Here is a 13,174-nt window from a genome sequence, read left to right as displayed (position 1 = left end):
TTTAATGGTACCTTGATCATATATTTTTTTTTTAAAAAAGAAGGTAACCTTAAATTTTATTACAAAATTTAAAAAGGGTAAAGCCACCCCAAATATGCATGCATTTGGAATAATCTCTGTAAGGTTTTCGGGATGAGCTCTACTTATCGTTGAAATAATTAAAATCATATAAATATGCAAGAAAGAAAAAGCAATTTAAAGTCGTACAAAATTGTGTAAAGTGGATAAAGAGGTACCAAATGGCTTCTTAAGTAGATGTTTGCAAACTTTTGGTTTTGGAGGGGGGGTCTCAAGATTTTCTTTCCTATAGCATAAAGCAAGTTTCAAAGAAAGATTCGAGTTTAATTACCCCGAAAAACCCATAAAAGCTTATATATTACATTGATGAAGGAGAAAAATCCACTTCTCTATGATAGGTAAAATTGTAATTCGCACATCAAAATAACTATCATGTAACTTCACCATCTATCACCTTCTAAATTTCAATTTGAGTCATCCTCATTCCACAACCATTTAAGTTAATCTCTTAAGGAAATCAAATGGGAAAATGTTTTGCATCTTCTTATATACATTTAGGCTGCGTTTGGCAGTCGAGATAAAATTCGAGATAAGATATGATTTATCTTATCTTATGTTTGGTGCTCGCTCGAGACATGATAAAGTCGGATATAAGGGGAATATAAACAAAATAAAATTATCCAATGAATGAGATGGGATAAAAGTAGATAGGATTTCTAATGTTCATACTAGAAAAGTTATTTATCTTGTTAAATTAATAAAATTGAAATTATATTTCAATATAAATAATATTTGAATTATAATTTAAGAAATTAAAAATTTAAAAATTAAAGTTCATTTTTAATTAGTCCTATTTTAATTTATATATTCAACTTTAATTTTATCTTATAATAAACATTCAATCTATAAATTAAATACTTATATTTATTATATATTTTAGGTATTTTTGTATTTTAGGTATGTTAGTATAGTTTACTATTTGATAAAATTTTATTAAAGAACAATGAAAGGGAAAAAAGAAATAATAAAGAAAATAATATAAAAAAGAGGAAAAATAAAATAAAAATAAATTAAGGAATAGTGTTACGAGAGATTTCACCATCTTTGTTCATGAACATTTATGTTCATTTATAATGATATGCCATTTATATATAATAAAAAAAATGTACATGATATAATGGAACATATCCAACTTCAATATTACGATTCACAAAACAATTGATAGAATATAAAAAAATTAAATAATTTCATATCTTATTCTATCAAATCCTACTCCAATTAAAAATCCGAATGACCAAACATAGTCTTATAGCGTATTTTCATATGTTCTTTTCACATACATGTACGTATGCTCTTTTTATTTTTTTAAGGCTAGTTGGCATGGAAAAAAAGCCGAGAAGCAAAAAAAAAAAAAAGGAGAGAATTTCATGCATAGGGATTAAACGCTTTTTATATACATAAAATCCTCATTCACTTATTAATTTAAACTTTCAATTTGATTTTTGAGCGCACTGGATGAGGTTCGTGTGGAGTCACGAGGATCTAGAGTCCTCTAAAGAATATGGGAATTTCAAAAGTTGGAATGGCCCATTTAATTTGTCTCGAGTAAATAAATTCTGATGCCCCAAAACTTTTTTTTAAAAATCCTATTTTACTTCATTGACTTCTTGGGACGTGGCCGCATGAACCTCTCGAGGGTCGATATTCAATGCCCTACCAAACCTTTGTACGGTCACATTCTATTTTGTCGTGTAGACCCCACATCAAGAAAATGTGTGTCCCTAATAAATACCTCGATTAGGCTAGAAAAATAGAAAAAGAAAAGAGCATAGGACCAGCATTTAATGTCGAACCTTTATGATGTTGATCCATCTATGCATCGAAGGCAAACGAGAATAATTCGTAGCTTTAACCATTTTGTGTCCAACGCTGGGGCACAAAGTTTGTAAGTCACACTATTTTCTCTGTCCCTAGGTGAATAGATCCTTCATGTGATTGCAAAGATCGGTGGGCCGGCTCCAAGGGGCACTGACACCACGGGACAGATTTTCCTAATAAGGAATGAGTGGGAGGGCTTCGACGAGGCGGCTTAGAGCCATTAGCAGGCTTGATCGGTATAATTGTTTCGAAAATTGTGTTTTTGCATATTTATTAATTTAATATTAATGATAATTACATATGGTTCACTAGAACTCGTAACACTAAGATTAATCTATGGATAAGTAAATCATACTTGCAATATATATATATATTTTATATTTGAGTATATATTATATTTGTGATGAATCTTTTAAACTTTCACGTGATTTGTAATTTTCTTTTTCAGAAAAATTAATAAATATATAAAGTTTACAAAAAATAGAAATGTTGGAATATTAACCATGGTGGAACAAAGCACTGTTGCCACATGCTAGCTACCCAGCCTTGCCTCGCATCGGGTGCGAGGTGGCGGCAAGGCAAACTTTCCCCGCAACATAGTGGGATCTCCATCCTCGTTTCGAGCCCCTTCCCTATGCCATGAATCTTTCATGGGGGCAGTGATACATCTGCAATTTACATATCCTTCCACCCACCATTCATCTTAATGGAGCAAACCCGAATTCGCATCGAGATCTCACGCCTTGTACCATATGGCAAGATCAATAATTGTCCAAACGTCTGTTTTAACTCAATCACGCGATCAGTTCATAGGGCGCGCGAAATTATGACGAGAGCCCCAAGGATGGTCGACACGACAAATTCAAGTGCATTTTCGATTAGACGAGCAGGTGATGATGTGAAACCGATGGGGGCATGGAAACAGGCCATGAAACTGCAAGTGCCGGACAAAGGGAAAGTGCAGGGGCCATTTTCGGTACAATAATGCCAACCACCTCTTTTACACGTGTCCATCCCCGATTAATGGAGAGAGACTCGTCCCACCAAATTGCGTTTCGCATTCAAAAGAAGGGCAAAGAGCACCAGAAAAATAAAACTCAAAAAATTGTGTTTACTGTAATTCAATTATCCCGAAAAATCACAAAAACCAAAATTTACACGTGTCACGTATAAATCATATATTTTAGTTCCATCTATGGTGAATTTATCATACTCATATATGTTTGTATTACAAAAGTTCGGACAATTTTTTTTTTTTGAAGATATATGTGTTGAAATGACTATGATTTGGGTTTTTTTTTAAATATTAAATATATATATATATATATTCTTTCATGTAAACCCGGCACTTATGTTTTGCCCTTTTGCCTTCTCTTTTCTCCTTTTTTTTTCCCTCCAAAAGGAAGGTTTCAATTGAGATAATTGAGTGTGGACCCATAAATAGTTAATACATGTGCCGATGGGTCGATGATATGGTGATAAAGTAAGGATTGGTTGCAATCAGGAAGTCATTGTACGCGTGCACTAACATAGGTATAGATGACACTAGATGTACGTTCTAGAGCAATGGGTGGGGAGCCACTTTAAACATTTCGAGAATCAAACTCTAGGCCAAATGGATTGAGCCGAGGTGTGACCCGAGGATGAGCATAAATTTCTTATCCAAACACATCGATTTCAAGATTTATATGATATCTATGATTCGTCAATTTGAATGGGTTAGCAAAGTATTGACACTGAGTCGATAAATTTTTTTTTACGTTGTTTATTGAGATTCAATTTCTCTTTTTATTTTATTTTTTCCAGAGAGATTGTGCCGGATATTAGAATGAACGAGGATGATTCATACATATCATAAGGCGAATAGTGGTTTGGCTTTCATTGAGCTGAAGTCCATGTAAATGGAGAAAAAGGCACAGGCGCATCTATCTTGCCCGCCGTTTCATTCTCTCTTTTGTTTTTCCATTACTTTAACCATGCCAGAGATTTTACCAAAAAGAAAAAGAAAATTAACTTTTTTTTAGGTTGGAAGAAAAGGAAAAATAACTAAAAATATATATTTTATATAAACACAAAAGTTGTAGTAATAATGCCCTCCTTCGCCGAGTAGGTCTAATTTCAAGGCGAACGAAAAGAAACCCATAAATCATAATGCTTGTCAAGTAATAATATTCCGAGCTTTTACGATAAAAAAAAAAAATCCCCAACTCTTACATCATTATCACATCTATTCCAAATTAATTTTCGTGTCACAATATTTGAGGAAGTTATAAGGACAACACTAGCCTATCTTTAGGATGTTTCCCAACCTAAATCTCTAGTGATTTGGGGTTTTTTGATAAATATGACATCAATATATTAATTTAGAATTTTTTAGCGAATATACTAATTTGGAGTTTCGTAACAAAAAATAATTTTATGATAAATGTGATATTTATATAGTAATTTAAGATTTTTTGTGATATTATAACGCTAATATTTCCGTCTATGAATTTATCATGCCAAAGCGACGCTGGCGTGGTGTGGCGGGATCAGCCACGTGCACATTATGTCTTGCTGTGTACCACACAAATTACTGGCATATTTACACAACATTGTCAATAAAATATTCACAAAATCCCCCCTCTATTTTCGAAAGGTTGCATTTTTTATTTTTATTTTTATTTTTTGGTCCTATAATTAAGGTTTGTATCCGACAGATCACGTGTCGGAAAAGGGGACCTTCCCGAAAGTTGGGACCTTAGGAGCGACTGCGGTGAGGCAAAGCAATAATGAGGAAGGAAGGTTCTTTTTCTTCTTATTTTCTTTCTTTTTTTCTTTGGCCGGTCGCCGCCCTGGCCGACGAGGGCCGGCGGCCCGCCTGTGCACAGAGGCCGCCGCCCCTGGCGAGGCCGAGCCTCGCTATAGCCGGGCGAGGGTCGGCCTCGAGATGTCGGCGCAAGCTTCTCGCCCCGATCAGGCCGGACCCTCGTTTCTCGAGCTCGCCCACCCAAGGCGAGGCCGACCCTCGCCCGGCCTACGGCGAGGCTCGGCCTCGCCGGGTCGACGAGCCTCGCCGTGTGCAGGCGAGCCGCCGGCCAAAAGAAAAAAAAAAAAAAAGGAAAAAGAAGAAAAATAAATAGAAAAAATAAAATAAATAAAAAAATATACAAATTTAGCAAACGTGTTTCTATTTATTTTTTGTTAAAAAGTTTTTTACCAAACGTTTTTTTGTTCGAAATTGTTTCTAGAACTACTTTTTTATTTCTCGTTTCCTAACAATTTTTAAACAAACGCAACACATGTCGCGTTTTCTGAAATGTCGCGTCTGAAATCATGACCTTCAGCTGTTGCCTGTTGCAATATTTTCACGAGAAAATAAAAATTTAAAGAATTCTATATAAATAACCTAAAATTGGCACATAATAAAAAAATTTGAGACCTGCATTAAATTAATAGATGCTCGCAAATTAGATCGGAAGAAATGTGTTCTTATATGGGCGATTCATGCATAAAGGCGATTATACATTACTAAACCAATATTTTTATCTTTTAAATTTTTTGTTTTGGCATTCCATCTTTATTTTTTACCTTTTTTTTTTTTTTTTTGCTTTGGCATCTTAATAAAGTGAACTGCAAGAATTTGGTATATCGTCAAAATTCAAGATTAGGAACATGCAATAACCAAAACCCATTCACTATACTAAGTATTCCGACTAAGTATTCCGACCGTTTAGATTAAGACTATTTGTTTTGTTGAAAATAAATGATTTAGAAAGTATTTTCTTGAAAACAAGTAATTGTATAGCTCAAAATAATCAGTTAATAAAAAATATCTCCATTATCAACCGCAACTCATGTCTAAATATTTTCATAGACTATGGAAATATTATTCGTTTATTCATTTCTGTAAGTAACACAAATGATCATTTGAAGGAAAATACTTTCAAAATCACCAATTTTCTACGAAATAGATAGGGATTTTGATTCCATGATTGTGTTGGTCCATGGGGCCCAAGCGCTTGCGCTTTCGAACTAGCTAGCAAAATGATAAAATTTGACATTCTCCTATATATTGCTTTACGTGAAAGAATGATTGTCTGGTCCAAATTGTCCAAATAGATATACATGTGTAGGTTTACTAGTGATTGTGCACGTCCTGAAACGATCCAAGATGTACAAATAGATAGCTACTTAGCTCCCTGCCGCGCCCAATTTGGAATTGCTAGCAAGCATGATTGATAAAAAGCATTTGACTTTTGGCATTCGCGGACACATCTAGGATTTGGACAAAATCGATGAGGGGGAGGAGATCCGAGTGAATTATTTCGAAAGGCAGATTGAGATAAGATTCCCAGTGCGCATTTCGTCATTGTCATACATCGCTTGCTTCCATTATTGGAACGAGTTTACAGCTCCCGAGTCATTTATATGTTGTACTTTATTCTCGAGAGACGGATGAATAAGATGTCTTTTATAGGAGATGGCCCAGATGGGTCTCTTTCTTGAACCAGCGAGATATAAATGTAAATATGCAGAAATGTGATACTTCTCGCTAAAAAATTATTAATTTCTCAGATTCAATTCCAGTTTCCTTTTTTTTAGGGCAAACAATACATAAAAACCCCAAATTATGCGTAATGTGACACATTTATCTTAAATTTACTAAAATCTTAAATTTATATATGTGTGGCATATTTATTCTTTACCAAAGTTATGTTAATGAGAATAGTTGAAAATCTTCTAAATTGATGGTGGAAAGCAAATGCTGTTGACACTTTACGTTCACATGACTTTCAAGTGAAATAAAAATCTCAGTTATTTTGATCGAACCTTGATGGGGAGTAAATACATTATATAGGTACAAGTTTGAGATTTTTTTATATTATAAGAAAAAGTTTATGGTAAATTTGAGCATTATTTGGAATTCACGACGTTGCAAAAAAATAAATAAATTCAGGAAAAATGTATCATAACTAGCAATTGTGGTTTTTTTTCGTTCTCTCTTTTTCCCCCTGAATACGGACCGCTCCAGAAAAGCGTGGATTTTTAAACGGTCTCCACATAAGGGTGTGAAACGTGAGCATCGATTACATTTGGACCTTCGCTCCTTCTCTGGCATCATCGTCATCGACCAAACGACTCACCGTTTTCATCCCTTCAAATCCATCTCTGTCGTCCCCCGACGGCAATCGGCATCATTTAATTTTTCCATGTCCACGTTGAACAGCAGGCGCGCCGCTACGGCTTAGATAGAGGAGGCTGTCAGCTTCGTATCCAAATCCATCACCGATTGAGGGACAAGATTTGGTGCCGTGTTGAAATGCTCTCCTTGCATCCGCTCATTCCATCCGATGATGGTAACATCGAGATGCCCACACCAGAAGAGTCTCGTTTCTCGTACAGATTCCAATTGGATATATGGATGGACTCGAACCTCCCGGTGATTATCCGTTCGCCACGGAAAGCAGGTGTACATTTTCGATGCTGCATGAGGATTGCGGGGAATACAAATTATCCCAAGTTCGGCAGATAAAAAAAGCCTTCAAGGCGTTGCGTGAAACGAAATTATTCGTTGCATGGTCTATAATTTATTTTTAAAAAATACCGCTTTTTCACGAGTCGCACTCGTCGGGGCACGAATCTTAAAGTTGACAAACGATTCGACACAACGATTCGACACATTTTTCCTTTTTCTTTGTTCGTCTTTTGTGCCTGTTCTTTCATGGGGCCGCACCGCAGCTGTTTCGAGTGTTCAGCAGTGGATGGTTGGCGAGGAAGACCGAAGAAGGTAAAAGGAAGAAGAGTAGGTGAAGAAGAGAATCATGGCGACGAACATTAGCTCTACGCCGTGAGTGCCCACTTCAGCCCCACAAGTACTCGAGCGTCGGCCTCGTGCTTCTGAGGATGGCGTTCAACGGTCCCCGGCTCGCGTCCCGAGCACGGATTGCGCGGTCGCTTTTGCCGCGACGCTGACAGAGCCGCATCGGTTGTTTCTGTCCTCGGCAGACTTGAACCAGCTCGAGTCGTACGTGAATAAAATAAGGGAACTCGCGCGGGACTCAGAGAATTGGGAAGGTAAAAGTACTCCGGTTTTAGAAGCGGGAAAAGTTGAGTTTTTTAATAGTTATGCTGCAGAGAATGAGAATGTCGTGCTGCTAGAAAGCTTGAAAAGGTCCAGTGCTGGGCAGGTGCTGCAGAACAGTCAGCTGGCCAAGAGGCCGAATGGCTCCGTCTTCGTGGATCCGAGAAGCGAACTGTGGTGCGATCGCTTCCCGGTTTCGAACTGGGTTTCGCTCCCTCGATTTGCAGTTCTGCATTTTTCGCTTCACGACGAGGTGTGACCGCGTGCTTTCTCTGTTTCTGTGATGGGGCGTACAGGTTTTCTCTAAGTGCGAGGTGGTCTTCAGTCCAGTCGTTCGCCGTCGATGCGGGCATATGTATTCCAGTAGGGTTGTATTCGTGACCGTGCGAGCGACGGATCGGCATCTTCGCAGGTGTTGAGGGGGCGCGCATCACGTGCTGTTGCTGCCGTGGAGAGTCTCTAATAGGTAATGGACGATAGAGCGATGCATTCGGGTTTTGCTGCTCGTGTTACTGTAGCTTCAGAAGAGTAGAGTTGCCCGAAGAGTAGGATTTTGCTTGGAGTAGTTTCGAAAGCTCTCGGCCCCATTGATTTCAGCGTTAGGAAGCTAATGTTTCAGAAATATGCTCAACATGTATGGTGCACCGAACCCGGTTTCCGGTAGATTCGGGAGGAACGGGTTTCATCTGGTCATGCTCCAGTCCGTTCTTCGACACGATTTCGAGTTATATCCGTTTTTTCCTTCTTTGCTCTGTTCTTCGGACAATCAGAAACGACACGGCACTCCTAAGATACACGAAAATCAAACACAGTGCAGAGCATACGCATCTTTAGATGATTGTCTTTGCTTGCTGATTAAGATAACTGCATCATCTGTAGTGAATATCTCTTCAGTTTATGAATATGGTAATGAATGAAAAATGCGCGCCACGATGCAACTTATGCAACTTCTATAGCCAGGAACTCGCTCCCTGTATCCTTGAACTAACTCGATCCTGTCTCTAAATTGTTCTGTTATTTTCCTGAAGAGATTTCCGTTATGGCATTCTGGGACCTCTTTGTCGTGGCGCTGATGCCCGTTTTGAAGGTGCTCATCATCACGGGGATCGGTCTAGTGCTCGCGTTGGAGCGCATAAATCTCCTGGGACAGAATGCGCGGCGCTATCTTAACGAAGTAAGTAGTCTCTTCTCATTTCACTTTCTAATCCTGATACAACCGGGGTCAAATTTTAGCCATTTACAAGCCCCAGACTTTTTCAGGAGACCAGAAAATCTCGGAATCTTTGTCGACGCTCTTTATTTTCCCTCTCCCTGCATTGGATTTATCCCAGCAGACTATTGCTTTCGATGTATTGGCTCGCTTGCTTTCTGGTTAGGACTAACAATAGCCGATCTCCATTTGACAGCTTGTGTTCTATGTGTTCGGTCCTGCACTCGTCTGTAGCTACTTGGCGGAGACGGTTACGCTGGAAAGCTTGGAGGAACTGTAAGTTCACTTCTGGATCATTCTTTTCCATGGCGCTGTCACTTCTGCAGTTTGTTCTCACTTTCCCTGCTATTTTCGTTCTACTTCGTAGGTGGTTCATGCCGGTGAACATCCTGCTCACGTTCATAATTGGCTCGTTTCTCGCTTGGATGGTGAACATCATCGCTAGGACTCCTCAACACCTACGGGGTCTCGTCATGGGCTGCTGTGCTGCAGGTACACGCCTTTCTGAGATACTTCTCAAGAGTCGATTTGGACTTCATGGCCATGCCCGCCAAAGCCGAAGACATTACCAACCAAAACTTTCCAGAAACAAAGCGGACTATGTTTGCCTCCGGTCGTAGTCCCAGACGTGACCAAGTGGATGAGCAAACATAAGCATCGTGAATGACACATTCCCCAGAAGACCATTCGCAGAATCTCCCTTGATCCCTCCATCTCTACCACTGGCTGATGCATGATCTGATTGTCTCTGCACAGGAAATTTAGGGAATCTCCTTCTGATCATCATCCCAGCCATCTGCGACGAGTCGGATAGTCCCTTTGGAGATTCGACCACGTGCACTACCAATGGAGACACTTACACCTCGCTTTCCATGTCGGTATGTTCTGCTCTAAGAGAATCGTTGTGTATGCCAGTTGGTATCTTCCAAAATGATCTGTGTGAAAATTCGCTCCATCGTTTTGAAAGTGTCTTCTTAAGTGGTCTGCAACTTCTTTCCCGGTGCAGATAGGAGCGATCTATATATGGTCTTATGTCTATGTCATCATACGCATATCCGCAAATAAAGCCCCGAGCACGCTAGGCGAGAATGGGAGCAGAATAAAGTCTCCCGAGCAGACATCGGAAACCCATGCAGAGAGTACTACCGAACCATTTCTTCAGTCCATAACCCTCGAAGAAAGTTCAGCCCCGGTCGATTCTTCTATCGTGGAGTCTGAGGGAAAGGTAAAGAGCCTCCGATTCTCCTTATGCGACGGGCTCTGCCTCTGAGAACTCTGCTTGCTTAGTTCTTGATAGTCATTGATCTGGATAAAGTACGTTTGCCGGATAGCAATTTACGGGTTCTATCTGCCGTTTTGCAGGAGACTTTTCTCCAAAGAATTAGGAAGACGGCCAAGATGCTCACCTGCGGAATCAACCTGAAAATGTTGCTAACTCCAATAACAATTGGAGCGGTAAGCGCCGCATCCGGGATCCTCTCTTACTGGCCATCTGCATCTTTTCTTGAGTTGAAGCGGTGATCTGCTTAATTGTTGGCTATCTATCTGCATCGATGCATCAAATTGCTGTATCTGATAATCTACTTTTCTTCTGTAGATCATCGGGTTCATCATTGGGATAGTCTCCCCAATCCGTGACATTCTCATCGGCGACGATGCTCCTCTCCGCTTCATCGAGAGCTCCATACTTTTACTGGGGTATAGTACTCACTACTGCTTCTGGCTTTCTTCTGATGTCTAAAGCTCTTGTCTACTTCGAGCAATGATGCATGGCAATGCGATCAGCGCAGATTTCAAATTACTGTATCTTCTGTGTCACAATGCTTGCTGAAGTGAAGTATCTCATAGCTTGATGGTGACTGAAACGATGCCTTATCTACAACGAAAGGTAGCCATGGACACTCGTGCATCGATCTTGACATTCTCCGTTTGTTTCCGTGTCCGATCCGCAGGGAAGCTTTAGTCCCATCGCAGACTCTCATAGTCGGAGCAAACCTCCTTCGAGGTAACTAATTCCCTGCGATAAGTCACTTACGCCTCGATCATCCTCATCGCCACATCTAAACACGCATGAAGAAGGCCTTACTGCCAATTCTCCTCCTCCTAACAGTTCATTATTCGACATTTTCCCCACCTCGTTCAGGGCTGCAAAGATCGGAAGTCAACATCGTGGTGATTATAGGGGTCATCCTCGTGAAGTACATCGCCATGCCGATCATCGGCGTCGGGGTCGTCAAGGCCGCGGCCCATTTCGGGCTGGTGGGGTCGGATCCGCTGTTCCAGTTCGTCCTCATGCTTCAGTTCGCTCTGCCGCCGGCGATGAGCGTCGGTATGCATCTGGACTTTCGACCGATCCAGTTTTCCGAGCCTCTCTGTTTTCAACGTTCTCTTTCTGTATGTCGCAGGCACGATCACGCAGCTGTTCGGGGCCGGCGAGGGCGAGTGCTCGGTGGTGATGCTGTGGACTTACGCCGTGGCAGCTTTGTCGTTGACTCTTTGGTCAACCTTTTTCATGTGGCTCGTGGCCTGATATTTTCTTTTCTTCTTTGTTTTTTTGGCAAGCAATTTTTTTTTTTTAAATATCTATTTCGACCCCATTTCGAATTTTTTTCTTGGCTTACCGATCATTTTATTTTTCATGAGAGTGGCTTGCCGAATTTTGGGTTTGATTTAAATTACTTTTTGTTTTTGGTTTTTTCAATTTTATTTTTCTTAATCACATATTATGGGGGGCTCACAGGTTCACGAGCATTCTTATCGGTGTGAAAGATTAGTTGATGGTGATATTTTGTATGGTTCAATTCTTGGGAATCATGTGAATTTTTCTTTAAAATCTAATATTTGATTTATGAGCTATGTACTCTTTCTCTTGATATTTCAAATATGATGCCCGATCAAAATAAAGAATTAATTTTATTTGATAAGTGATTATATACATAAAGAAAAGGATGGATTTTAAAATAAGCTAATTGGAGGGAAAAATATGAATGTGATTCAAGTTTGGACGATGAAGTCGAACACCTCACTTTAGGAGGTCAATGTTCAAACTTAGACCTTCTTAAGTTTCTTAGTAAAAGGGAGACATCAAATAGCAGTCGATGCATAAGCTTGGCCTATAAGACGATCATTACAATTTGTGGGTTCCCTCTAGCTCGAGAGAGATGGATAGATAATCACAAGAGATTGCTCCAAATGCCAGATAATTAGGTGAGATGGTAAGAGGTAACTACCTGTGATTAAGACTGATTGGTTCTCGATCCGGTTCCCAAATTCTAAGATCAAGAATTGGTCCGATCGGTCTTGGAATCGGGAATTAGATCGATTGACTAGTTCGGTCTGGTGGAATCGGTAATTTGTTGTTTTGAGGACAAAAAAAAAAAATGTGAAAAAACTCTCTTAATGCCCAACATATAGTCTCAGTCTTGCCTCAAAAGACAAGGCAGGTTCTGATGCCAATCTAGGGGTCTCAGTCTCAAAAGACGTCTTGAGAGGTGAGGGGGGCTGCAGGGGTTATAAAAGCAAGCCAGAGGGCTTCTCCCAAGTGATGTGGGACAACTGAGATCCCTTTAGCTTTTCAGCGGGTTCTTCACTTCTTCTCAACTTGTGTTCATCAAAAAAGGAAGGTAAATCATAAACTAAAAACTAAAAAGGGAAGGTAAAGCATAAAGTGAAAACTAAAAAGGGAAGGTAAAACAAACGGGGAAAGCAAAACCTAAAAAGTAAAAAGGGCAAATGGTTTTTACTCTTTTTTCAATATTAGTCAGTTTGTTTCCACATTGAAATCGGAACTGAATTGACTAGCCACCGATTCCAATAATGAGAATAGGGAACTGGACAGCCCTCTTTGAGAACCGCTAAGAATCGATTGGTTCGGTCTAGTCCGACAGTTCCTAGTTTGAGCAGTTTCTGTTGCACACCCATTCCTATGATGGCTAGCCCTCATAAGATTTGTTGTTGATGCCAAATAATTTATAATATCTATAATATTATCATAGTGTGCTACT

General features: G+C 39.6%; 1 protein-coding gene across 3 annotated transcripts; it reads left to right on the top strand.

Annotated features, from left to right (window-relative positions):
* Nucleotides 1-7,598: 7,598 nt before the first annotated feature.
* LOC104419551 (protein PIN-LIKES 3) lies at nucleotides 7,599-12,026 on the top strand. 3 transcript variants are annotated; one of them, XM_039301474.1, is made up of 13 exons: nucleotides 7,599-7,953; nucleotides 8,067-8,137; nucleotides 8,257-8,426; nucleotides 8,989-9,134; nucleotides 9,367-9,446; nucleotides 9,538-9,662; nucleotides 9,927-10,048; nucleotides 10,177-10,395; nucleotides 10,533-10,625; nucleotides 10,768-10,868; nucleotides 11,123-11,175; nucleotides 11,314-11,499; nucleotides 11,576-12,026. In XM_039301474.1, the coding sequence occupies exons 4-13, from the start codon at nucleotides 9,000-9,002 to the stop codon at nucleotides 11,698-11,700; spliced, it is 1,239 nt and encodes a 412-aa protein (XP_039157408.1). In that variant the 5' UTR covers nucleotides 7,599-7,953; nucleotides 8,067-8,137; nucleotides 8,257-8,426; nucleotides 8,989-8,999; the 3' UTR covers nucleotides 11,701-12,026. The 3 variants fall into 3 exon arrangements, with proteins under 3 accessions (XP_039157408.1, XP_039157410.1, XP_039157409.1); XM_039301476.1 differs by lacking the exon at nucleotides 8,067-8,137; XM_039301475.1 differs by having other exon boundaries at nucleotides 7,599-8,134.
* Nucleotides 12,027-13,174: the final 1,148 nt, after the last annotated feature.

This window comes from Eucalyptus grandis, chromosome 9, assembly GCF_016545825.1.
Source record: "Eucalyptus grandis isolate ANBG69807.140 chromosome 9, ASM1654582v1, whole genome shotgun sequence".
NCBI lineage: Eukaryota > Viridiplantae > Streptophyta > Magnoliopsida > Myrtales > Myrtaceae > Eucalyptus > Eucalyptus grandis.
Note: the sequence above shows the minus strand (reverse complement) of the source record. Positions and strands in the feature narration are given on the sequence as shown.